Source organism: Solea solea, chromosome 16 (genome assembly GCF_958295425.1).
Source record: "Solea solea chromosome 16, fSolSol10.1, whole genome shotgun sequence".
Taxonomy (NCBI): Eukaryota; Metazoa; Chordata; class Actinopteri; order Pleuronectiformes; family Soleidae; genus Solea; species Solea solea.
This window is the reverse complement of record NC_081149.1, coordinates 6,987,868-7,014,571: the sequence shown is the minus strand read 5'-3', so window position 1 is coordinate 7,014,571 and position 26,704 is coordinate 6,987,868. Positions and strand designations below refer to the sequence as shown.

Sequence of the window (26,704 nt, the reverse complement as noted above, 5' to 3'; positions counted from 1 at the left end):
AGAGGCACAATATTTATTAAAGCCAAAATGCATCTCAAAAAATAAAATTTTTAGATTAAATATTGTATTGACTTTAAATGTGTTTTTCTTCTATCGCAAATCCCACTGCAATTGCAATTTCAGTAAATATAATCACACATAGATATTTATTCAAAATGAAAATATGTCTATTTAAATGTCGCCTCACCTGCTTCTTGACAACACTGGACGTGTTTCACGTGGATCACCGAATAAGCCACTTACACCCAGAATAAATTGAGATTAATGTGTGCATTTAGATGAATCACTGTTATGTCAGTGCGGCAGTGCTGAGGTCAAGGCTCCATTTATTAGGTTTCTCAAGCTGCATGCAGGGGGGACACCTGTTGATGTTGTTACAGTATTTGGCTGCTTTACAGGAGGTGTAGTGTGTGAAATGTTTCTACACCTGCTACAGTCTGTGATGCTGTGGTCAGGGAAGAAACAGCTCGTCTTATCCACAGTTCACTGCTCAGCTGCAAATTTTGTAAAAACTATTTAATCAGGTTTGTTCAACTCAAATTGTCATTACATCGTTAAGGTAACCAGGTAGACTTTGTTAACACTAAGGTTTAATTTAAATGTGCTGCGAGGATTTACAATCGTAAAATCAATTTTAAGTTTCTAGTCCTCCTGCGGCTCTTTCGTTGCCACAGCGTTTCCGAGATTTCTGTGTAGACATTTGGAACAGAAAAGCCAAAGAGAGTCTTTACGTAAGTACATTTCTGTGCAACACAGAGTTCATATGGGAGCTGACCAATAATCACGATATCACAGCCAACTGTTCATATAGGACGGTTAGTTGAGATGAAACCAAGGTTGAAGCCGATTGTCTACCTTATTTTCCATAAAATGTCAGGAGACAGTTGAAAAATGTTTCCCAAACCTGGAAATGATGACGTTCTTAAATGTCTCGTTTTTGTCCAAGAAACCAAACTTTTTCAGTTTTAAAGAGAAAAAAAACCAGAAGATATTAACATTTACGAAGCTGAAAAATCTGAAAACTTGTTTTAATTATTTAAAAAAAAAAAAAAAAAACAACCCCTAAAACAGAATAATCGATTATCAGAAATGGTTGATCACGTGATTTTTTTTTTCCCCCATACTTTTTTATATTGATCAATGAGTTGTAAAGTTAATTGTGTATTTAAACACTTCTGACAGAGGCATCTGTCCATTCCAGACAGGGCATGTGAAAAAAAAAGCTTTATTAGATTTTGAAATTTTCTGGTTTGTACAAAAGAAAGACATTCACCTCATCAACCAGGGATTGAACACACACCAACTGACTTTATTATTGTGTTCATTACAACACATGCGAGCATACAGCAGGGCGCTTTTATCAAAAAGACAACAATGTAAATGGAGAGAGCAGGTGATAGCACAGCAGGAAACGCATCACTGGTGGCTGAGTAATATGTGGTTGCCATGGTAGCAAAGTGATGGCATGTCGGCAAACAGGTCTTCGCTTCATTCATCAACAAATCTGAGCCAGCGATAAGTTTGTACCTGGCTACCAGTCGTAGGTCCGGCGAATCGCTTCCAAATGTTCGATGAGGGATTTGAAAGACGGCCGTTGTTCAGGATCTGTGGCCCAACACTGATCCATCAACAGTTTCACCTGGAGGCGAATAAAAGAAAACAATCAACGTAATCATGTGAACGTTAGGGTACTCATCGTGATCAAATGTGTTTTAATGACGGGGCTGCGTCAGGTTTCCTGAATCTATCTGATTCCGATTCACAATCTGATTCTCTCGTTATCTACCACCTTATCCTGCAATCTCAGGTCACGAAAAGAAAAATCTTGTAAAATCTGACCCTGAAAAAAAATCTTGTAAAAGCAGACTAGCAAATATATCTTGTAAAAACAGACCCCCCAAAAAATCTTGTAAAAACAGACAAGAAAAAATTATTACGTAAAAACAGACACCAAAAAACAACAACTCATAAAACCAGAGCCTTTTTAAAAATAATTTTACGTGAATGCAATAATACGCTTCCATAAAATACAGCCTAGAAACGCATCAGAAAATTTCACGTCATTAACAGTTTGTCCAGCAGAGGGTTCTGTGAGCCCCTTTGCCATGGTAGCAACCATACATATTGTGTGATTGCTGTAGTCTTGCCATATATGTGTGCAAAGGATACAGGAAATGGCAAATATTAAAAGATCAATCCAGGGATATTATGAATCGATATTGGATCTTCAAAATAACAATATTTTTTTTAGCCCATTTTTTATGCGCATGTAATAATACCTTGTGTGGGCAATCCCTTGGACAAGGCAATCGCAGGTTTCTCTCCAACATTTTTAGGAGTGCCAACAAGGTCATCTGTTCGTCGGGTGAATTCATCATTTCACGTAATTTCTGCAAAAGAAAAACACACAAAACACATTCAGGTCTCTTTTTGATGTGTGGTGAAAAACATGGCTGCTAGCAGGAACAGCAAAAGAAAACACATTTCAGCTACTTAAAAGGCTCACCTAATTAAATCCATGCCTGCTTAATGTGTCATATGTACATATGTTTAACAGCCGTTTTCAACTGGAACTGAAGGTTATAAACCACTCGTTCCCCCACACCAAAGTCCATAGATGAAATCAGCATTTTTACATGACACAGGAGTTGTTGATCCACTGCTGCCACCATCAGTAACTTCAAATGAGTCGTTTTTGTTACCGTTTGACAGCTTTTGTTCGGATTAACCTCAGCGACACGAGGCAGCAGACGACCAGAGGCTCCAGTGTCACTGCAAGCTAAAAACAGTGATTTTCTCCATGGAATTCAGTGTGGGGGAGTGAGCGGTTTACAAACTTCATTTTCGATCTCTCTTAAAAGAGAGGGAAAAAATCAGCTACGGTATTGTTGAGATATCACAGACGGAAGCAAGCATAGATTTTTATTAGGTCAGCACTGAAATATCTTTTTAAAAGGTGAAAAAACGAAAGGCGACATACCTCTGGAGGGCTCTGGCGTGAGTCACAGCGAGTCAGGATCTCGTACAATGTCACGCCAAAGGACCAAATGTCGGACGAAAAAGAAAACTTATTATCCCTCAGGCACTCTATCGCATGCCTACACACCGCGTGGTGGAAAAGAAATAGCCATTAAGTTACGGAACATAACGCTGGGAAACCACAGTGAGGTGCTTGCTGCATGAACTCACCAGAACACTGGACTGTCTCCATCCTCACGTACTTGATAGTAGCGCTTACCCTCGGGAATGTATTTTGACAAGCCGAAGTCTCCGATCTTCACCAAGCTGTCGTTTTCCACTAAAACGTTACGGGCAGCCAGATCTCGATGGATGTATCGCATGGTGTGTAAGTAATCCATCCCCTACGAAAAGGGTCAAACAAGGACGTTAAACCTAACATCTACGGAGCGAAGAAAACGTTACATACCATGTAGGATTACATTAGGGCGGCGTTTCAAGTCATTTTATGTGGACATTTATCGCAATAACATGTCAGATAATTAAGGCTCATCTGCATCTACTCATAGGTTTGCTCCTGAGTGAGGAAGCCACAGTTTATTGTGGTTTATTGTCACACATCACAAGTACGTGTTGTGTCGCACACTGTGTTTGCACAGTGCACAAACCTGTTATCTAATACTGATATTGAAGAAAACATGATAAAAAATAATATTGTGATATATACAGTATATTATTGATTCATTGCTCAGCCCTTTGTGAGATCACACGCAGTTGTTGAATTACTCAGACTCAAGCAATGACAATAAAGAGAGAACCGACAGTGCTAGGAAATTAAATTAAAACACAAGATTATCCATCGGGTATCTCATAGGCAGTGTTTAAAAATAAATTCTAAAACTGCATGCAAACCAACTGTTTACATACTTGTAGTATTTAAATATGCCATATGCATATATATGTTTTTAAGGTTTCTGCTACTTAAATATTTGTGTCAGTGGAGGGACTTTTATTTTATTTATTTTATTGTAAAGCAAAATGTTGTTTTTCCCCTTGTTTTTACCATGTTTATGACAATAAAAGGAAGCCTCTGTCACGTCCATTGTTGCTAATGGCATGTTTCCACCTGCTAGACTCGCCCCGCCTCACTACCTGGTACCAGGTACTTTTTACCTGGTAAAAGAGCTGCTTTGGTGAGGTTCCAAGCAAGCTAAGGCGGTACTATGCGTGATGTCACCAGACTGCCAGTCACTGATTGGTCAGAGAGTGCCATCACAGGAAGAGACGTCCGACACATGAATCAAGCAAAAAGACTTAACAATCCTAAAAAACGTGGGTGAATCTCCAACAATTACCAGGAAAATGTCTAAAATTTCAATCTTTAACAGAGGAGTCTGGTGTATTCAGCGACAACACTGCTGATCGCGAGCGGTATCACAAACCCTGCCGCTGTATTTCAGTCCAGTGACTGTGACAGACGGAGTCTGTGCTCCGGTCATGGAGGAAGTACTGAACACAATAGTTTTAATTAACTGATTCTAATGATTCAGTTACACTGAAAATAACTGCTTTACAAGTCACTAGTGACTCGTTTGTGTGTGTGTGTGTGTCAGTGTGTGTAAAACAAAGTCACGGCTGCAGGGATGTCTCTGCCCATGTTGAGTAGGTACTGAGGCAAGGCCAGCTGGGATCATAGGTGGAAAAGGGGCTTAAGCCACCAAAACCAGAATTAATTAAGTTGCTGGATGACGGGAGGTTCAATGCTAACTTTCAGGGTAGACAAAGACCGGGTTGATCTACTTTAGTATAGGGGTGCAAAACCGAAAACTGTTCAATACACAATCCAAGGTTTGGTTTGGAGGCGTAAACCGCGATATTTCGGTACATTAAATTTCGTGTAAAACAATTTTTTAAAGTCATTCAAACAAAGTTTTGTGTTGGAGTTTGTAAAATCATAAATTCTTAAAAGAGATTTGAATTTTCACTCATTTCTACAATATTGGTCGACTCCCAAGAAGATATTTTTATCTTGGTATGACGCCCAGACAAAAACAGGCTCTCATTTGTGTTTGTGTCTCCAGTGGAAAAAAAACAAAAATACATTAATAATAAAATGAGATCAACAGGAAATGCACCTCACACTCACCTGGCAGATCTGCTGAGCGAACATAAGGCACTGGGACACACCCAGTTTACGTGAGGGAAGATAATCTCGCAGACTCCCCTGAGGAAGGTACTCCATTATCAGCTGTACCACTTGTCCTCCTGTCAGTGGAAAAAGTAACAGTGGTTTTATCCTCCTTTATTTCCATGGCTTTTATTTTAAAGAGATGAGAATAAACTGCCACCTGTCATCTATATTGCATCTAAAAAAAAGAGCTGCATAGAGCTTCAGCAACATATTCAGTCAAACTCTATTTCTGAAAGCACATTTCACACAAAGTAATGTCAATGTGTTTCACAATGTACAAATACCAAAATACAATAAATAAAAGGATGTAAGAATATACGATATTATCACGATATTTAAGTCAGGATAAGAGTATACTTTGTTATGCTAATTCACAAAAAGTTTAGTCATGTCTGTCTCAAAAGCGATACAATATCGCTACTAGGGGTTGGAATCACAGGGTACCTCATGATACGATACCAATAATATCACAATACGGCAATTCTGTGATAAGCAATATATTGCGACGTATATAGGCAATAAACGTCGCAATACCTGTCAAACGGAAGAAAACAAAACGTGAACGTGAAAAGTTACACATGCATGATTTCTCTGTTTATTCACAACATAGAGAACAAAGTGCATTAAGTCTAAGTTCTTCAGCCAGGTAACTTCCACCCAAGTTTCCACCTCATTCATTTGAGCAGCACCACCAGGTGGAGACATGACGTAGCGACGCCCTGCGAGAATTTACTTTAGAGTGCCTTAGTTTGTGAATTAAAGCATTGATATTTGCCCTGGTGTATGGATTATTGTATTGCACGAGGAGAGATTGATATGTCACCAAATCGATATTTTGACCCACCCCTACTCGCCATTAGGAATATTGCAATATTTCTCTGTGTCCTTCCTGGTATTCAGTCCTTCACTTCTACTTCAGGAACCACGTCGGAGTGGGCAGCAGAGGACTCACCCAGTTCGGTGCAACAACCTTTGTACTTGACAATGTTGTTGTGATGGAGAGACTTCAGAATATCGATCTCCTTTATCCAGCTCTCGGGCACGTGACCACTCTCCTGTTTCAAAGACTTCACGGCCACGTACTCCCCGGTGCCATCGTTGGCCGGGTCGTACAGGTACAGAATCACCTTTCCAAAGTGACCCTGGAACACAGGACAACTTAGAACAATTTTTATTTGCACTCATCTGAGAACAGGCTCCGTCAAGGGAAAACTATCAGACGAGACGTGAGGGAGCGTTTGTGTATACACCAGCAGATCCTGTCAAACAGCTGAATGAGCAGGTATGTTTGAGCAGTAGCATTCACTTCTGAAAGTTTTCTTTGTATCTTTGTATCTTCCAGTCATTAAAACATACTTTTATTTAGTGCAATGTTGCTGTTGCCTCGACATAAAACATCACTTCCAGTGGACAGGGCGGGCACAGCCTAAGGAAGGAGGGCAATTTGTAACGCCCATGGCGACCACTTTTATTGATTTGCAGCACGCTCTGCATCTGAACAAGCAATTGCCCTTGGGATCTTGGTCGAAATCAGTCTTTGTAATTCTCTTTGGTGAGACACAGATCTTGGAATTTGCATTTCCCAGGCATCACAGAGTCATTTGCTCTCTGTTGCTTAACGTTACTCGCTCATTTTTCAACAGCCTAGTCTACACAAATCGAACAATGCAGGGCATCAAACAGTAGGTGGCGTCGTTGTAACAAACAAGCGAGACATCTACCTCAATGTCAATTTCACTTCTTTCTTGCACAAAATTCAAGCACTTTAAATGACCCAAGTCTATTTAGGGCAATTTGCAAAAACTTTCAGGGGCCTTGAATATTTATTTCCCCAAATTCACAAACTTTCAAGGATTTCCAGTAATATGTGAACCCTGTTATAACCATCGTTGCGTTCCTATATTTCACAAACATTTATTTAATTTGACAAAGTTAGGGGTACAATCGTTGTAAAATAAGTTTCCCTCAAGTTTCCCTTGAACTGCTGACTGGCAAGCTGCAAATCTGGATGGTTAACTTCAGCATCTTTGCTGACTCCAATGCTTATTAGCTGAAATATCTTGTCTATTTTCCAGGCTTTTACTGTGACGTGTATGCTCTATGCTTTCTCTGGTGTAAAATGTTATTTTACACCATATATATTCTAAATACTGTGGTAGATTTACTGCATGATCTCCGTGGATTATTTTTCAGAAGCTTTTCCTGCCAACACGGTGGTGGGAGCTGATAGAAAGAGAAGGTGACGTGGCACTGGAGCTCACCTTTCCTAATTCCCGAATCTCTTTCATGTAGCGCTTCTGGAACACACTTGGGTCTGGGTCATTGGCAAATTCACTGGGAGAAATATCAGAATCTGTGTGCAAAGGAAAAAAACAACAACCCACAACCATTATGTTCCATGCCTACACTGCCTAAGACCAAAAAAAAAGTTAAAAACCTACTTTCTGGGATTTCTGGAAGCTCTCTGCGCAGAACGAGGAATGAGGGCCTCTCCATGGGTTCGTAGATCAAGCACATGTTGATGAAAGTGGCCAACTCCTGCGAGGACGGTTCACCTAAACGGCCCTTCTGCTGATAGAGGCGCTCTTTCTGTTGGGGCGTAAGGTTCTAGTGTGAGAATTAGATACAAGAGGCAGGCGAAGAAGCTTGTGGCTGATGGTGGAGAAAGAGTATGTTAAATATGTGGGATTTAGTGGCATCTGGTGGTCGAGGGTGTGATTTACAACCAGCCAGATGACATGCTGCTATGATTTAACATAGCAGCATTTTACATTATTTATTGCTGTCTTGTATTATTTTCAAAACATAATTATTTAGATGTTATGGGTTGACAGTGAGTGTTTCTCATCGTTTTTGTTTGATAATTATCAGCTATTTTACAAACGTTATATTGCAAGCGTCATATATACAAACTTTATGTACATATATACATATATATATTCCAGTTTCTTAAATAGATCAATTGATTACACACTAGGGCTGCAACAAAAACATTTCTCACAATCCATTAAGCTGTCAGTTGACCACAAAATAATGTTTTCAAATGTCTTCTTTAAAATCATCACTTGTCAAGAAGCTGAAAACGTCTGAGAAATTGTTTTAATTACATTACATGTCATTTAGTAGACGCTTTTATGCAAAGCGACTTACAAGGGAATTGAGTACAACCTGCCAGGGGTGGAGTTGAGTTGCACACAGGGTCTTAACCACAGGCGGTCTTAACCACTGAGCCACTCCACATAATTATATGAGAAAAGTCCGACTTTGATATATCCCCGTTAGTCCTACTCACCAAACCCCTGTTAAAAGTTAAAATACCTTGGGCAACGAGCAGCGACTCAGGGGAAGATCGCCGTTGTTGCAGATTTCCAGCAGTGTGACGCCAAAGCTCCACTGGTCGGCAGTTTCGCCGATGGCCATGCCGCTGTCGACGCACTCGGGGGCAATCCACGGGATCCGCTCGAGGCGCTCTGCCGTGGAGAAGAGCGAGGGGCCACACACACACACAAGTAAACATCAGACCGGCAACAGATGTGAGGGGAAGGGGGGGCGGTGAGTTTTAACGGTAAGGATAAAGAGGTAGACACAAGGGGGAGCTCTGTAGAGAAAAACGGACCAAACTTGCAACGTTCCGCTTTAAAAGAGTAATAGAGTACCTCTAAAAATCGATATGAATCTGAAAATCGTACTTTTTCTAAACCAGCCCGAATAATTTATTCATAAAAATGTGACGTTAACTTGTGTAGAGTCACTCGCTGGTACTGACCTTCTCGCGAGAGGACGCTCAGGGCAATTCCTGGATCACTCAGCTTGATGAAAGGTGTGGTGCCGGGCTCCAGACCGCGCCTTGCCACCAGAATGTTCTTGGCACAGACATTTCCATGAACCAGACGTTTGGTCTCCTACGACAGAGGCAGTGTTGGAGTCATTAACCCTCATGAACTATTGGTTACTTCAGAGGACTAAAACCTCAGAAAAGTGCCATCAAAAAACAAAAACTAAAAACAGCTCTAGTCCTGGTCCTTTACACCACATAAGAATTTTCAGTACTGTTTTTAACAAAGCCCAGAGTATTTTTTGGGTTAGGTCAATTAAAAACAAAATACATTAACATTAAACAGATCAGACTTTTTTTTTTTTTTTTTTTTAACCAAAAAAGTCACAAAAGGGTCAACTATGTTCACTATTTCAGCACTTATCTAAAGATTAATCAGATAACATGATAACTTCCATTTCCTGAGTGGGGCAGTTCAAAACCTAAGATCTTTTAAAAAGGGTTACTTCATTTGTGTTTTATTTATTAATGTCTTGTGTAAAAGGAATTCTTCTATCTGCCACACTACTTGAGTCAGTCTAACTATTTTAGTGGCATGAAGGTCTTTTGAATGTGGTCATACGAGTGACTGAATTAGAATCAATGGCTTCCATCAATAAAAAAACAAAACACAGAAGCGTGTGAACTCACGAGATAGCCGAGGGCACTAGCGAGTTGTTTTACCACAATGAATTTCCACTGTGGCGTCACCGATGCTTTTTCCCTGCGAAGGAACAAATCCAAAGGCCCAAACTCCACAAATTCCTCCACCATGATGTCTGCAAAGGCAGGGAAGACGTCCCAGAGGTCAAACCTCCGCGACAGCCACAAACAGCACACAAACAAGCAGCATCGACTTCAAAAGAGAACATGCCGGACGAGGGTTTGCACTTGGTCGCAGAAAATGAAAAAAAAAATGGTACTACAAAAACACTCGTCACACGTAAAATGTCAAAGAAGCAAAATAAGGTACATCGAAAAAAGTGGAAGTGAGTTTGTTGAGGCTCGACTGTGCTTACTTTCAGATCCTTTGACACAAACACCGTGCACAAACACCAGGTGACTGTGGGACACCTTACTCATGAGAGTCGCAGTTTCAAACTGAAAAAACACCATGGAAGGAGTGAGTGTTAGTATTCTTTCTCGGATTTCATAAGCTACAAGTGCTTCCAATCACGCAACGGTCACAAAGCTTACGAGTGCAATGTCTTTATGGTTTTGGTCTAGGACTTTGAGAACCACTCGGATCGACTTGCGGTTAGTTAAGTTATTGTTGTTGAATTCGTCGTTGTCTCCTTCTCTCTGCAGCAGGTAACGACCTGCGTAGATGTTCGTTCTGGTCCCGCGTCCCAGATGTCGTTCCTGTTTATAAAAAAACAACAAAAAAAAACAACAACACACAATCGTGTCAGTAACTAAGCTTGAAACAGAAGCTCACATTCTGGTAAATGTGTGTGTGTGTGCGTGAGGGTCTCGTCACCTGTACTATATCTTTCTCCTTGAGCTGGTGGAAGTAAAAGAAGGGCTTGGAGGAGTCGGTGTTGACCCGTTGATGTGGATCTTTCCTCACCACCAGAAGGTTTGACAGCTCTGCATCACACAAACACATGTAAGAACATAAACGCCTCACGTCTCCATCATGTTTCTCCCCACACCACCAATATCTTTACGACTTTAGTTCCTGATCTATCTCTGAAAGAAAAGGTTAACACATAACACACTTCCTCTACTGTCTGTTGGCATAAAACCAGCTTTGCAAGAAGAATCAGGAGAAACACAAAGTGTTTCATGGCACTACAAACACACTTACACACGCCAGGTTCCCTCTATCAGATCAAGGCGGCTATGGCATTATTTTATACGTTCGGGGGGGGATGACCGATCACAGCAGAGCCAGTGAAAGACGACAGAGAAAACAAATGCACATGCCAGGAGAGGGGAAGCGAAACTGAAAGGGGGGAGACTTGCAAAGTGACTTGCAAAGTTCTTCTTTAAAATATAGCCTGGCTCATGCCAGACATTCACTGACACAACAAGTCTTTTTGACGTCCATTTTGTAGATTATGGCCGCATTTAGAGTCTGAAGAAAATAAAGAATGCAATGTGTTGAGGCACAGACATTGTGTGATTTGACAGCGCAAATATGAATACATCTGTTGTTGTTTTTTTTTTTTTTAAAAAAGGCAACATAGCAACTGGTCAATAACTTAAAAAAAGTATAATTTAGCCTTAAAGCTGCACCGAAGGTCCAAAACTAAGACGTTCATCAAATACATACCTGCTTGTCTTGGCAAACAGCACTTCTTGAGAACAAAGCAGTCTGATCCCGACCTGAGCACGAATGGCTTGAGGCTGTCGATGAGCTCCTTCACACTGGAGAACTCCTGTTCCCAGCCTTCCAGACGGAAAATCGAGCACCTGTGCTCGATGCGAAACTGCTTGTGCCTCGACGTCGCTCCGTTCTGAGCCGCACATGAACACAGGTGTGCATTAAAAAATAACTTAGGGAAGTGTAAAACTGGTTATCACAAGATATTTTCTCATTGTAACGTGATCGTTACTCTCTGGATGTTTTAACGGTGAACACACGTCTGTCGAGGGTTTGTTTTTAAATCGTTATCCTTCAGCTGTGCGTGACGGCACTTCATTACACAGATTAAACGGTCGACATGTTCAGTGATGTACCACATACGCAGTTGTCATGAACACACTCAGACCACTGTGTGGGAACAAACCACGCATCACCAGATGTGTGTGTTCCAGCTGCAAGAGGAATGTACTGACAAACCAAGGAGCGACAAAGTTCCTGTTGCAGCTGTGAACCAAACTAAAGCCGTGTTTCCATCATGGTACAGTTCAGTTTACTCTGTGTGTGTGTGTGGGGGGGGGGGGACCCCCACGCTTGTCGGAAGGGCAAGATCGAAGACTGAAATCTCCTTATGTTGAGAAAACTACTTTGTCATAACAAGAAACAAGCTCAGATATTTCTTTCTCCCCTGTAGCACTTCCACATTTCTGTAATAACTCACCCAGAGAGAAGAGTGGCTTTTATATTATATACTTACATTGTTTTTGTTCAGCACAGCCAGGATGATGCGGCGAAAGTTGAGGGCACTCCACCGTAGGAGGAAAGCTCCCTCCTCTGCTCCTTCCTTCTTCAGCTTCAGCAGCACAAAATCCTCTCTAGAAAAGTCGGGAAAGCAGAGTTGTGATGTGCATCTCACACAGCATCTCATGTCTGTGTGAGTGAGAGGATGAACTCACTGCATAGGTCCGTGCAGTCCATTCGCTTCACTCAGCACGACCCTTGGGGGAGCCACTTCATGACAGAGATAGTGGTGGGCGTCTGCGGTCAGCCGGTAGTATCCATCCAGGAGAGAGATGAAGGAACGGGCTTCCTGGCTGGAGTTCATCTGAACCTCCTACACGCACACACACACAAACACCACTAGCTCACTATCAGAGCTCCCACCTACAAATATATACAATACAAAACGTCCTACTACGCCCTAAGAACTGAAGGTCAGCCGTTGTTCGATGCCAATTGTATTCCTTCATCTGATTAAGTGTAACTGTTTAATGAAAAGAAATAATCCAAAAAAACGTCAGTAACCAGATCTCAAACACTAACAGTCAGTCTCCCCAATCTACATTTCATGTCTGCACTACATTTACATACACGAATAAACTATTATATTAAATGCACAAAACAGATCATTAAAAAACAAATACTGGCTTTTGGATGGAAAATCTGAGTTTATCAAGTTCCAGAGAGCAAAAATGCATAATTTTATTAATAAAAAAAAAAAAAAAATCTATCGGTCGAACCAATCACAACGTCTACTTCTACCAAGATTCCCAAAGCACGTATAAAATGTGCAGATCTTCATCCACACGCAACGCCCAAAACAACTAAAAAACACTGCACTTTTCATATGCCAGGCCTGTATGTGGCGCTGTAACAAATCTATTTTTTTCTGTTGGACAAGCATACATTACAATGTATACAATCACAAACACTGTTACTGTGTGGCTAAAACGCTGATACCATATAAAAAAAGGCCCTAACTTTCAACAAGGACTGAACAATCTGGCTAACATAAAGTCTGCCAATGAGACTAATACATCACAAACGCATTAACTAATTAAATTAATGCATTGAGGCTTTTACATAATAGGCCAAACAAGTGCTCTCACCATGTACTGATTGTCCTGAGTGCTAATAGATACATTAGCTCCATTGATGGCTATGTGAGATATTTCAGGGAAATCGCAGAAGGAGGTCAATTTGTTTGGAGTTGCTGCACTGGGCTGAGTGGACTGGTGTTTCGCCTTCTTCCCGTAGTTCATGTAGTCGTTCCTGAGGTGAGTGTTTGCCTGCGCCGGAGGAGATAAAGAGATATCACATCAAAACAGGGCGCATTGATAAGTATGAAAAGTACAACCAAGGATTGAGATTGTGCTTCTGACAAACCTTCTGCTCCAACACCTTCCTCCACTGAATCCCCTTTGTGCCCGACACCATTATTTCATAAGTAGGGGTTGGGAAGTTGTCTTTCGAGACGTCCTGAGTGTCCGTGTCGTGGGAGTTACAGTTGCTTCCGTCCCCATCGTTCCTCAGCTCCAGGTGGGGTACGGTGAAAGTCTCTGTGCCGAAACGCGGCGCTAGGTTTTCCAGCGTAGAAATGTACTTGCACATGACCTCCTGGACCTCCTTGTCCTTGGTGTGTTTCTGGAAAGTTCGCACAAAGTCTGCAAACACTCGTTGGATCCGGAATTTTGTCAGGAAGTTGGTTTTGGAGATGTGTTTGACGAAAGACTTTGGAATGCAGCGTAGGTAGCTAAGAAGAAAAGGTTAAGTTAGTGTTACCTGGATGTCTCAAACTTTGTTAGGTGCATGCTGTGGAAAAACGTGTATTTTGATGTCTGATGAGGAAACAAAGCTTGAATGTCAAATTTAATTGTTGAAATTAATTGTTTAACAGCACCTCAGAGGCAGATCATGATGGCCCCGAGGCACAGAGGAAGGTAATAGGTGTTCAGAGCACATTGCTTGGCTTGTGCAGAGCAAAGGCACTGCCGGGTATCCCGTAAAACACAGCACACACTGCACATTGTTTTCTAGGGAGGCAGACACCTGTGGCCCTGAAATGTCAAGCTACCAAACAGCTAGTGAATCAATGAGAGAATTCCCCAGAGAATTCCAAGTCACAAACAGAAAGTAAGTCGGGTTAATGAGAATGAGTGAAGGAAGCAGTGTTAGAATAAATGTTATTTTCCATTACAGTGTACCACCTGTGGGACGGTGAGCTTCCACTGGAACCAGATTATGTGATCTTTGCCCAGAGTGCATAGAAAATCAAACAAATAACAAAAAAAATTTAATAAATTAAATAACCTAATCTAATTTCACTACACCAGTGTGTGAAGTATGTGTGAGGAAGAGGAGGAGGATAATGATGAGAGAGCAAATTATCTTATTGGAAATAAATCTGCCTCCTGTGAAAAGTCTGTATCTCCGACTGACTCCTCCCACATTGATGTTTTATAGTTGTTGGATATTTTCTTGTGTCTTTGGGTTTTTTTTTGGACAAAACATACATAAAAGACATTTGAGAACATCAGAGGTTTGAACATTTTCTGGACCCACAACTAATCAATTAATTGAGAAAATAATAATTATTATTATATTATTTATGAAAATAATACATGTAACACTAGGATGTGTCGCGCTCTGTAACACTAGGATGTGTCGTGCTCGCGTGTGTCCCACGCCAGCAATATGTTCATGACTTTAGTGTCTGATTTCTCTCTTTTTATTTACTCGGACGGACAGAGAAAGAGAGAATCTGCCCTTTAAATGATATAATTATAGCCCACACAGGGTTTTTACTGTGGCTGTCGCTTCCACTTTCTCCACACACAGCTGCTAAAATAGTATTTATGTATTCAGATTCAGTCTTGACACTAAAACTACTGTGACAGGTGTCAGTTTTATGTAATATCGCTGGGAGAATGTCAACATCATTAACACATACCGCGTATCCGGTGTGAACCAGGCCTTATTATTTTTGGCTCGAGCATGTTTGCTTACCTTCTTGGTTGTTCACTCGAGAAAATGGCTGTAGGTTTTTGGGTATTTATATATATTTACTGGTATTTAGTGTAATCTGTTGCGCTGTTATGGGGAAGTGGGAAATGTTCTTTTCAGAGTATTTTGATTGGCTGGATTTTATTTCCCTCCCATCTTCTCAAATGTTTTCAGGGTTAAGATTCGCCCAGTGGCTTCTCATGTTACTTATCGGTCACTCCATATTTGTCTGTCATTTTTTTCTCCCTTCACATGCTTCCACATGTGAGATTTAAAAGGTGTGGGAGCAACGACTGTTTCACTGTCTTCCTCTCTCTCCTATGCTACAGCGAAGGCCCAATTAGGTTATTGATCGTAGGAGCCAGTGGAGCAAAGCCAAAAATGGAGAGATATGTTCAAGCCTGTGAGTTCTTGTCAAAAGACGTGCAGGAGTGAACAAAGGCCGAGGTGCGATGTCACTAAGGCAAGTCAGTGACGTTGCATTACCTGTTACCCGTTGGGGGAAACTAACATTTGACAATTGTCAGCATAAAAATGGAATGGAAATAGGAAATAAGAGCCCTAGTTCTCTCTCTGTGTATAGTACGTAATCGACATCATACTGGCAAAGGCTATTGTGAACTTATTAAGAATTATGAAATTATTAAGCAATAACACCTGAAATAGGTTGCCTACCCCAGCTTAATTATGTTTGAGAAATGTACTCATTAAAGCGCAATTAATAATCATTAATATCAGTTTCAGCTGTACAGTCCATCAGAAGGCTCCAGTATTTACCTGACTTTCTCTGCAACCTCCTGTAAAGTGCAGCCTGTCTGCATTGCCTGGTGTGAGAGGTGTAGTATGGCCATTCCCAAACTCTCATTTTTGAAGCGTATCTGCTCCTCCTCCTCCTTTATGGTTTCCATCTGCACCACGTCATTCACAAATTCGTATTTTGCCTATTTGGAGACACAGGAAGGAGGCAACGTGGTTCGGTGTTAGATGTGTGAAATTTTGATCTTGCAACGGACCAGGAAACATGATGTTAGGACAGAGACCTGAGCGAATAAATACTCCAAGGAACTGATGTCGAGCAGAGGGCAAGCCCCTTGATCTGTCCCAGATCTGAGGCAATAACGGGATATAGTTGGCTCCTTCTCCTTCTCCTTCATCCCGTGCCAATTCTGAAAGTAAAACCTAGATAGAAGGAAACAAGACAGCCTTTGTGAATATCCTCATTTCGCTCCACACACTAACACAGCCCTATACACACACACACGGACTTACCTCATACGGTAATGCAGTATGAGACCAGGGTTCTCGTCTGGACTGAAAACATGGTTTGGACTGTACCAATAGCGCAACAGCGGATTGTAAAGAGCGAACAACACATGGCACAGAGGTGTTATCCCTGTGGAATTAACAGTACATTAATATGACACAACAAATGTATTGAATTATAGAGTTAGTCTAAGTAAATCCACTTGTACTAAACTGAATTTCTTGAGGTGTATTCACACTTTGCTAGTCCGTACCGTACTCTGTAGGCCAAGATACCATATGACACAATAACATTTATTTTGCTTAGCGTGGATGCATTTGGTCAAGGTTGTCCCGCTCACCTGCAGCTTCAGCAGCTGAGATGCACAGCTCCTCTGCTGTGACCTCACCACTCGTGTGGGACAAGTATTTCTCCCCCTCCTTGGTCCAGAGGAGGAGAACATGGACGCCTTGACCCAGCAAAGGGTCACTCTGGCCTGGGAACGTCCCTGTCCTGGAACCCTTGGATCCCCACATTCTGGAAATGGGGGGGGGGAATTATATAACACACACACACACACACAAACAAACATGCTCAATTATGTTAATTACATTGTATATTATTCAATAATCGATTACAACACATTGGCATCCATTGGTTGACATCAAATTCAAGGACCACATTTTATTTTTTAGTGAAAATATGCAAAAAAAAGAATATATATAAATCTGATATGTATATATAAATATATATATTTATATGTATATATAAATATATATATATATATATATATATATATATATATATACATATACAGTGGTGTGAAAAAGTGTTTGCCCCCTTCCTGATTTCTTATTTTTTAGCATGGTTGTCACACTTAAATGTTTCAGATCATCAAACTAATTTAAATATTAGTCAAAGACAACACAAGTAAACGCAATGCGTAAATGAAGGTTTTTATTATTAAGGGAGGGAAAAAAATCTAAACCTACATGGCCCTGTGTGACAAAGTTTGCCCTTTAAACCTAATAACTGGTTGGGCCGCCTTTTGCAGCAACAACTGCAATCAAGCGTTTGCGATAACTTGCAATGAGTCTTTTACAACACTGTGGAGGAATTTTGGCCCACTCATCTTTGCAGAATTGTTATAATTCAGCCACATTAGAGGGGTTTCGGGCATGAACCGCCTTTTTAAGGTCATGCCACAGCATCTCAATAGGATTCAGGTCAGGAATTTGACTAGGCCACAGTCTTCATTTTATTTTTTCTTTATCCATTCAGAAGTGGACTTGCTGATGTGCTTTGGATCATTGTCCTGCTGCAGAACCCAAGTTCACTTCAGCCTGAGGTCACGAGCAGATGGCTGCACATTGTCCTTCAGGACTTTTTGGTAGACTGTTGACCCAACAGTGGTTTTTGTCTTGGAACTCTGCTATGCAGGCCATTTTTGCCCAGTCTCTTTCTTATGGTGGAGTCATGAACACTGACCTTAACTGAGGCAAGTGAGGCCTGCAGTTCTTTAGATGTTCTTCTGGGTTCTTTTGTGACCCCTTAGAGGAGTCTTCCAGGAGAGGAGAGACAGAATATAAGACTAAATGTATTTGCCGGCAATATTTTTATAATAGTAATAAGACATTCGGTTGTAATCACTGCTTTATTAAATGTATTACACTCAACATGAAATTACATATATTTAAGCTGTTTTAATCACAATTATCCTCGTCATTATTTGATACATTTTCAATTTAATTCTCCGTTTTTGTGCATCATAAATATGTTTTTATTGTGAATCATTTTATATCAAAACAAGCACTTTTACTTTGCAATTCTGTCTAATATCATAATGAATATCTTATATTGCTCACTGGCTAGTAAATAGTTGTTTTTTTCCACTTTTTTTCCTCTATGTCGGCCCCGCTTGACCAGACTAGATGCTCATTGGCCCCCAGGTCAATTTTGAGTTTGACACCCCTGCTTTACATCGATATGTGAAAAACCCACCAGGTAATGGAGAAACGATCAAAAAAATAAATAAAGGCCTTCCGGGAATTACACCTGACCTAACTTTTTGTGTACGTGTTTACCTGTTTACATCACCGTAAATACGCAACTCCTCCGTTGGTACACATTAATAAAATGCGTAAACGGCGTAACCGAGTGGTTCAGAACTCATTTCCTCTGATTTTTTTTTTTCCCGTATCCGCTGACACTTGACGAAAAAAAAAAAAAACACGTAATATGGACAAATTCAGCGACGACGCGTTAAAAAACAACAACAAATGTGACATTACTCACCTGTGAGGTTTCTTCTTTGACCGTGTGAGATAAAAAATCTTGTCCAGTTGAAACACAACTCACTCACGGAGAAGCTTCATAGCCGTGTTTTTCCTCCACCACGTCGTCGTCCGCTCGCTCGCGTTGTAGTGAATTTCATGCGAAAACAAGACGGACTCGCTGCTGCTGTCGCTGGTGCTTCCTGAAACCAGCGAGGCCACGCCCATCACGAGGACGCGAGCGGAGCGCGCGCACGACGAACATGCGAGCCTGGCACGTACAACCCAACCGAGCTGTCCTTTCAAAATAAAAGTGTCCACAACAAAAGTGATTTATTTTTGCATAGTAATGTTTATAATGGTTCTACATTTATTATTGAACAGTCTTGATGACGACTTTCATACTAATCTTTCGTGCCCGTTCACACACTGGCGAACCCACAACCTACAAGGTAAAAGACAATTTGCTAGTTTTTAGGATGGGTTAGGATTGCCTCTCTAAAATTCTTTTTCCGTGAGCGCTGAGGTCTAATAACAGGTTGCTTTTAGATGTGTCAGAACCCCGACTAAAAACTCGGGGTGAATGGACCTTTTCCTGTAGCTGCCCCTAAACTTTGGAAGAAGTTACCCATGGAAATTAAATCTGCCAGTGCCAGGGAACATTTTATATCACTTTTAAAGACCCACCTCTTCTCCTTGGCCTTCACTTCTGATTCAGGATAAGAACAGTCAACCACGACACTTCTATATAGATTTGACCTTTTTACCATTTTACTTTTATGTTCTTATTGATTTTATGTTTTATACCTTTTATGCCGCTGTGAAGCACTTTGGTCACCCTTGGTTGTTTTTGAATGTGCTCTAGAAATATAGTTTACTTGACTTGACCTGTTGGTCCAAAATAAGCATTCTCTGCCAAAAACTGCCTCAGAGGATTTACAAATCTGACTTAACTTGGAAGTCTGGAAGAACAAAGTGACTCCACATAATATCTATAAATAAAAAGAATGTTTTTATGTATTTATTCATTAGTCACAAACTCTTGAGTCACTGTTTGGGATACTTGAGAAATGACAACTGTGACTCAGCTTAGATCAATGGCGCAGCAAGTTACTATGATGATTTATCCTGATAAGCAGTGAATTTGAAAAAAATAGAATACACATACTGTACATGTAAAGAATATAAGCAATAAATAGTAATGTCCAAACAAATGATCTGATCAGAAGCAGATTTTTATTTTAAAGCGGGATTTACTGATGTAAATGTAGCTGACCCTCAAGTCGCAGCTAAACAGAATTATTTAATTATTCCTCAATTGACAAACTAGTCGTACAGACACTCGGCCAGCAATACAGTGGGAAGGTAACATTCGCAAAAGCAACAAATTGTGAGTTTGACTTTATTTATATTGTTTATTCCTTCTTAGCTTCTTCCGGCTCTTGTTTCACCTCCTCATACGTGGCATCTTCCTCTTTTTCATCCCCATCGTCTGGTTTAGAGTTGGGGACCCAGAGCCCGGATTCTATGCACCTCTTCATGTGAAGCTTCGCCTCCTAAATCATGCAAAAAAATTACCAACATTTGTGACTAAATGACCAAAACAGGACAAAAAAAACATGTGATAATCTCCTTTTATATTAACATTTCAAACATTTGTTCCATGTGAGTATCGCAATTTGTACTGTATCGTAGGAAATACCTAATCCTAGCAGATTACGACATTAACATTGCGTGTAACCTGTGTGGAACCTCTGGAGGAAGTATCATTCTGGCCTTAAGACTGGTTCTAATTTTGCAAATGTTGCTTTGTAGTGTTAGTATAGTCTTGTTTATGTGCATGTTAAAAGTCTGATTTTAGTCAGACTAAGACAATAATTAAATTTTCATGTGAACCAAATGTTAGTCCGACTAAAATCAAGAGAGTCTTAGTCGGACTAACAAACCGAGATAATGTGATTCATAGTCCGATTACTCCCGCATGTTTCCGCTTAATCAGACTGGAGTTGGACTGGAGTCGGACTGGGCGTTCTGCACATGAACAGAAGTAGAAGGAGACGACGTATGAACGGCAGTACAGTTGCTGGAAATCGTATGGTGGCGGTGTCTTTCTTCCGACAACACAGCAACCACAATCAATTTGTATCACGATTAACATATACAACTGCACTAGCTTATAGAGGGATACTATGCCACCTATGGAGGCGGAGTCAGATGTACATGGCAATAAATCGATTTTCTGCTTCGCATGTATACTCTGCAAGTTGTCCAATTGCCTGTCTTAATCAGACTACGGCCATAGCTCGGTTAAACTGCGCATGTAAACGTACTGAGAGACGTTCACACATGCACATGCAAACAACCAATAGGAGGTGCCCTCTCTTAACTGCTCTGTGATTGGTCAAAATCTCCCTTTACAAGCCAAGGTTGGAAACAGAGCCTACAGGAAACGCAGCAGTCAAGTTCTCTCTCAGATCCTTTGGTTTACATTGTGTAAATTATTATGGAGTTACTGCTCAGTAATGTTAAAAATATGTTGCCTAACCTCAACTTTAATATAAGGACACCTACCGTTGGGTCCATTTTGCTAATGACATCCTGTAGCAACTGGATGTTCTTGTCATCGAAACATTTCTGCATCTCCTGCAAATCAAAAACATACCATGTCAAACATTTTAAACTTTAAAAAGAAAAAGACAGTCAGTGCTGTGGATTTTGGGGGAAAATAACAAAAGCACTTACTATTGGCAGGGACTCGTACACATCTACAGGATCGAGTCCTCCTGGCCCCAGGCGCTTCTGTCGTTCCTCTTCCTCATACTCCTTCATGGCTTTTTCTATGCGGATCTTTGCCCTGCCACGGACTCGCTCCTTAAATGACTCCAGCTCATCATTGAAAGCGTCCTGGTACTGTTGATCTGCCGTCTGTCCCGGGACACATACACACCATCAGCATTTGCATGTATTACAGTAATTCTACCAACAAGAACCAACATCTTTTTGAGGATCCTGCGATTTTGTTCCTGGATTAAAAAAATCCCTGCTTTTGGATTAGTACTTCCTGTTGATTCAATCATCTCTGGTGCAGAAGAAAGATCGAAAGAGAAAGAGAGTAAGGAGGCTGAGTCATGACGAGGGAATGAGACTGAGGAAGCTCAACTTGAGTGCAAAGTAAAAGAATCAGGAGAAAGGGACCTCTTCATGAAAGCTGCATTTCAAAAACACAAAATAATTAGCCTCATCTTCACATTTTGGTACCGAGTTACTTTTGCTGATTCCATTGTTTCTGGAACATATTCAGGGCTGCAACTGACAATAATTTTAATCAGCGTTTAATCAGCTGATTATCACTTCCGCTTCCACGTCACAAAACGGAAGAACATGTCAAATATCTTGTCTATTTACTGTGACAGGGGAGCAAAGAAACCACATTTAAAAAGCTTAAATCACAGAAAAAAGATTCACTCACCTTAATTTTGGCAAAGAATTGACGAAAGCACCCGCGAGGATCCACCTTGAGGCTTTTTGCCAACTCCAGAATGAACTGCATGACGATGGTCTGATGAGCCACTTGCTCCATCAATGCGCGTTTCTAGAAAAAGAGGAAACGCTTTGAGACCAGTTTACAAGTTGGAACCCACATAACAACTGATGAAACAAAATAGCCTGTGCCACGTTGTAGTCTAACTAGTGATTCTCAAAAAAACCAGATGAATTTTCCCAAGTTTATGGTTGAAAGAACATGTATGGCATGTACTGAAGCTTAACTAATTTACCAAACATCTCCTGAAATTATTTGTTTACCCATTCACAATGATATTAGATGTTACGGATATGGCTGTAAAGTGGGTCCACAAGTAGAAAGTTTCGGAAATACTGGTCTATAGAACTAAGACTTTTGCTTGTGTCAACACTCACGCTTAACTTATAGACCGAAATCACAGGGGAGATATTTCCTCCAGGACAGAAGCTGTAGCTCCTAAAGGCACCGCAGCTTTTAAGTAAAGCTGTCTGAGTGAACTTCAGGCCTTACATACTTAATGTTAAATTGTCCATTGTATTTGACACATTTGCACTGATTAAAATCTGCTCAGAAATGATTTTTTTCTCTTAGAGCTATGTTTTTACATAGAGTTTGGCTGCACTGCTCAGTAACAGCAAATAGTGAAGGAAAAAAATAAAAATAAAGAATCAATGTAGAAATTTTGATTGACTCATCCTTTGATTAGCCAGCAACAAATGATGCAGTGGGTGGATCCTTCCTGACCCAACCCATGCCAGGTTTGATTGTGATTCAGAAAACAAAACAATAGGAAGGAGATGGTGGCAGCCGACAAAGACAACACTTTTGAAGAAGACATGTACTGTAATTGGTTTACACATTTCTAGTCAGAAAAGGCTGTTTAACAGTGAGATAAAGTGGTAAACATACTCTGCATGTGCGTACCTGCCCACAGTTCCCGAATCAATCTCACATTCCATTAGTAGAGATCTCTCAACAGGCATTCACCCCTGCTTTTTATTTCCTTGTAGTCTTTAAGTGCTGAGTTGTAGGTACTGGCACACTTCCTATCTCAGGCTAGTTAAATCCTAGTTTTGTGGTCACAGATTTCAGTTTGTTTGTTTATATACATTTTTTCTCTCCATGTTTTTACCTCCTCCACTTCAAGGTCGATGCACATGATGACAAGGTAGTTGGCAGTCTCTTCACATACTAGATGGGGGTTGTCAGAGAGATACTTCTGGCTGTCATCCCAACGTCGCAGCATGCCTGTAGAAAAGACCACCATTCATTTTCAAACACCAATATCATCTTCGGGAGTTCACTCTAAGCAACTGGACTGGCTTCGGTTAAGTTGCACACCAGTTTTGGCGAGTTTTCATGCATGGCCAAGCCCTCAAAATTTCACTCAAAGAGAAAATGAAAAAAAAATATGATGATGAATTTGTGGTTCACCTGTTTTCACAAGGTGGCAGAGGCAGCAAGCGTTTAGTGGACTTTGCGTGTGTTTGCAGAATTTGCGAGGTTTCTTGAATGCATCGTCAAGCTGCTCTTCTCAGCTCAACACGCTGTAGATCCCGCAGAAGAGATCAAACTTACCAGGGTCTTTGAATGCACCTCGTTAACTGCCTCCATTAGCTCAACACCCTGTGAACCATGCATTACTTTCACTAGCCCTTGAATCATCTCAGAAAGGCCCATTCCTAATCAAATGAGTCCTTCAAATATACTGTAGGAGGACAGCTGCATGACGTTGGAAATCTGTTTCTGAAGAGGACTCCTGGATGAGAGGTGAGACATCTTCAACTTGTCTCAAACAAGTCCAGTTGACTTCAGCTACAGGGCTCTAGACTGCGACCAAAATTTGAGAGTGTGCGAGTGAATTTTACATCCAGTCGCACATTTTTTAACACAACGTTAAATGTGGACGGGACGCGTCAATGAATCTGGAATCTGTGGCAGGCCAATGAGTGTGAGAAGGATAGGGAACGGCCACTGTAAGTGGCTAATGTGTGAAGGGGGAGGGTCCTAGAGATAATCGAGCATGTGTAAACGTCAGACAGATATCACAACCTGCTACGTGTATCTGAGGTGAACAATGAGCAAGCAAACTATTGACTCATACTTCCGACCTGCGTTTAGTGTGCTACTGCCAGAGTCTACAGTGTCACAGTCGGGTGATTCAGAGTCTGCGAGAATTCAGCAGGTTGAGGAAGTTTTATGTTTAAACTGCGACGTGCATGCACTGTCTGCAAACTTCGCGAAGTGCAGTAAGTTGTTAAACACAATATTAGTTAAGTATTGTTTCTAACTGTGAAATGACGGAAAGGTTACTAAGCACTTTTTTTGTTCTGAATGTATGATATATTTTTTTGATATTTGTACTGTCATGACAGCGATGTTGCTGTCGGTTTACCTTCTATGTTGCATCTTCAAAACCCTGAATTTGAAACAGCACATTGAAATTTCTGCATCTATTATCAAAGTATTTATTAGTAATACAGTGGAAATTAGTAGAAATGTGAATATTTGGTTAGCATGTTGATTTACGGTGTGTGCACCTAAAATTTTCAGTTGGGGGCCACTGTGCTCCTAGTGAAAAAAGTTAAGTCTGGAGCCCTGAGCTAATCCCTGAAGATGACCCAGAACCTTCACAGACAAACATGGGTATCCTTCAAGATTAAGTCAATAGCAAGAGCCAATAAACATCTTACCAAAATGTTTGATTTGCTTTTCATTTTTTTCCACAAAGGTTTTATGCTTCTGCTCCTTCTCCTCTTCGGTTTCCTCATGAGACTCAGGTTTGATATTGACGACGCTCTATGGAAGACAGACAATAACAGATTGTGTTTCTGATACCTTAAGACAAACGTAACCATAAAACAATTCATGTTTTAAATCTGGAAATAAATAAATAAATGTGGCTACTTGACAGTAATTAATACATTTAAACATTTTGAAGTGTGAGAAAAACAATCATTGTTTCCTACCAAACAGTGAACATTGCTTTTTTTTGTCCATTACAACCATGTACATTACATGGTCATTTTGCAGAAAGACAAACTGTGGAGGTCGGGTAGGTGAAAATGTATCACCATACGAGACCATTTCAAAAACAGGCTCTGAGCTATGATTCCAATCTGGCACCCACCTTGCTGAAGCCCTCCTTGCTGAGTGTGTCCACGTTCCACGGCTGCTTCTTCTCATCCCGATTGTAATCGTCCCTCTTCTTCTCCCATTCCCGCTCCTCTTTTCTCAGCTTCTTCTCCTCGGCCTGAGCCTTGCTCAGCTCCGCTTTGCCTTCGTCCTTTGCAGAAATGGTCAGCTCTTGTACTTTCTTTTGTGCCTCCGCTAGCCGACGCCGACAGTCTGCGAGGCTCTTGTTTAGGTCGTCACCCTTTTTGTGGAATTCTTCCATCCGCTCCACCCGTGCCTGAATTCACAATGTCATAAGATCAAAGTTGGGCTGTAGCCTGTGTTTACAGCAGGGATAATGGTGGAGAAAGCTACGTTAAGAGATGCCCCATCCATGTTCACTTCATATATTGGACTGATGAAGAGACGAGAATTACAAATATGTAATGTGCAGAACCACAGCATGATCCATCTCACCATTATCTTTGTTTTTCTGTGACGTACAGGTCAACAGGAAGTCGGACTACTGCCTTAGCTCGATTAATCTGTGCATGTAAAGTACTCGTATTGTGATAGTATTGTCATAGTGGACCATGTATCTCGTATCGTATCGTGAAGTACCCTGCGATTCCCACCTCTAACCTGGTAACGTGTTAATTATTGTGCTTTTATCCTGAACTCTATGCAACGAGTGAAGTGTATATGTACTGCCAGAACATTTAATGACATGCATAATGGTGTAAGTAAAACACCAGCAACTGAGAGGAGGGAGGAAGGAAGCTAACGTCTCGCGGTGTCGTGTCTATTACTGCTGACAATAAGCCATTAAAAAATCAAATGTATGCCCTAAAGTTGTACCTGGTGTCTCCATCTGAAGAGACTGGGTGTGTCGATGTTGGGGTGAGTGTCATCTTCATCATCTGACACCTCGATGTGGTCCCACACACTGTAGTCTATCCCCGACATGATGATGATGATGGTGATGATCAACACTGGCTGCGTTAGCTCTGAAAAACGACTAACGGCGAAGTTCGTGGGCAAACTAAACTCGCCCGAAGTTAGAATCCAAAAAGCATACAAAGAGCGGAGGGCGAACTTTTGGCAAAATGCCTACCCGAGTTCGGCGAAGCGACGAGGTTTGTGTTTGTGTTTGCCCAGCACGGACTCAGAGGAGGCTAGTTAGCGCGAGCTAACAGGACATCACTACAGCATTCTAGAAAGATTTGCAACGGTCAATTTCCGGTTCACGTCAATGCGTCACGCAGGCGTACGTCAGGTCGTGACTCCGCCCATGGTGTTTTATTTTGAAAGACAAGCTGTTTATTTATAAAATATTCCAGTCTTGTATAAAGTACCTAAACGGCATACTTGTGAAAAAATATGTTTGTGTTTGTCCAGCACGGACTCAGAGGAGGTTAGTTAGCGCGAGCTAACAGGACACCACTACAGCATTCTAGAAAGATTTGCAACGGTCCATTTCCGGTGCACGTCACTGCG

At 41.1% G+C, this 26,704-nt stretch overlaps 2 protein-coding genes across 2 annotated transcripts; both read right to left on the bottom strand.

Annotated features, from left to right (window-relative positions):
- Nucleotides 1-1,207: 1,207 nt before the first annotated feature.
- On the bottom strand, nt 1,208-18,773 carry tyk2 (tyrosine kinase 2). Its single transcript, XM_058652657.1, has 24 exons — nt 18,593-18,773; nt 16,659-16,834; nt 16,324-16,447; nt 16,095-16,233; nt 15,832-15,995; nt 13,438-13,804; nt 13,161-13,340; nt 12,228-12,385; nt 12,029-12,146; nt 11,242-11,425; nt 10,444-10,553; nt 10,161-10,325; nt 9,983-10,064; nt 9,615-9,742; nt 8,916-9,051; nt 8,468-8,619; nt 7,591-7,738; nt 7,411-7,502; nt 6,102-6,291; nt 5,105-5,223; nt 3,190-3,362; nt 2,981-3,098; nt 2,280-2,390; nt 1,208-1,639 (listed from the first exon to the last, which is right to left on the bottom strand). The coding sequence occupies exons 2-24, from the start codon at nt 16,831-16,833 to the stop codon at nt 1,532-1,534; spliced, it is 3,441 nt and encodes a 1,146-aa protein (XP_058508640.1). The 5' UTR covers nt 16,834; nt 18,593-18,773; the 3' UTR covers nt 1,208-1,531.
- Nucleotides 18,774-19,787: 1,014 nt separating this feature from the next.
- Nucleotides 19,788-26,437, bottom strand: LOC131476130 (hsp90 co-chaperone Cdc37-like). Its single transcript, XM_058654648.1, has 8 exons — nt 26,066-26,437; nt 25,224-25,505; nt 24,787-24,892; nt 23,226-23,341; nt 22,040-22,162; nt 21,313-21,495; nt 21,142-21,213; nt 19,788-20,126 (listed from the first exon to the last, which is right to left on the bottom strand). The coding sequence occupies exons 1-8, from the start codon at nt 26,171-26,173 to the stop codon at nt 19,986-19,988; spliced, it is 1,131 nt and encodes a 376-aa protein (XP_058510631.1). The 5' UTR covers nt 26,174-26,437; the 3' UTR covers nt 19,788-19,985.
- Nucleotides 26,438-26,704: the final 267 nt, after the last annotated feature.

Excerpts from the sequence above, each read along its gene's own strand:
- tyk2 (XM_058652657.1), bottom strand. The coding sequence starts at position 16,833 with ATGTGGGGATCCAAGGGTTCCAGGACAGGGACGTTCCCAGGCCAGAGT. Across the intron at positions 13,805-15,831 it reads GAGGTTGCAGAGAAAGTCAG|CTACCTACGCTGCATTCCAA; the intron begins GTAAATACTGGA and ends TTTTCTTCTTAG. Across the intron at positions 12,147-12,227 it reads GGACTGCACGGACCTATGCA|AGAGGATTTTGTGCTGCTGA; the intron begins GTGAGTTCATCC and ends CGACTTTTCTAG.
- LOC131476130 (XM_058654648.1), bottom strand. The coding sequence starts at position 26,173 with ATGTCGGGGATAGACTACAGTGTGTGGGACCACATCGAGGTGTCAGAT. Across the intron at positions 25,506-26,065 it reads TCTTCAGATGGAGACACCAG|GCACGGGTGGAGCGGATGGA; the intron begins GTACAACTTTAG and ends TTGTGAATTCAG. Across the intron at positions 21,496-22,039 it reads AATTCTTTGCCAAAATTAAG|ACGGCAGATCAACAGTACCA; the intron begins GTGAGTGAATCT and ends GTCCCGGGACAG.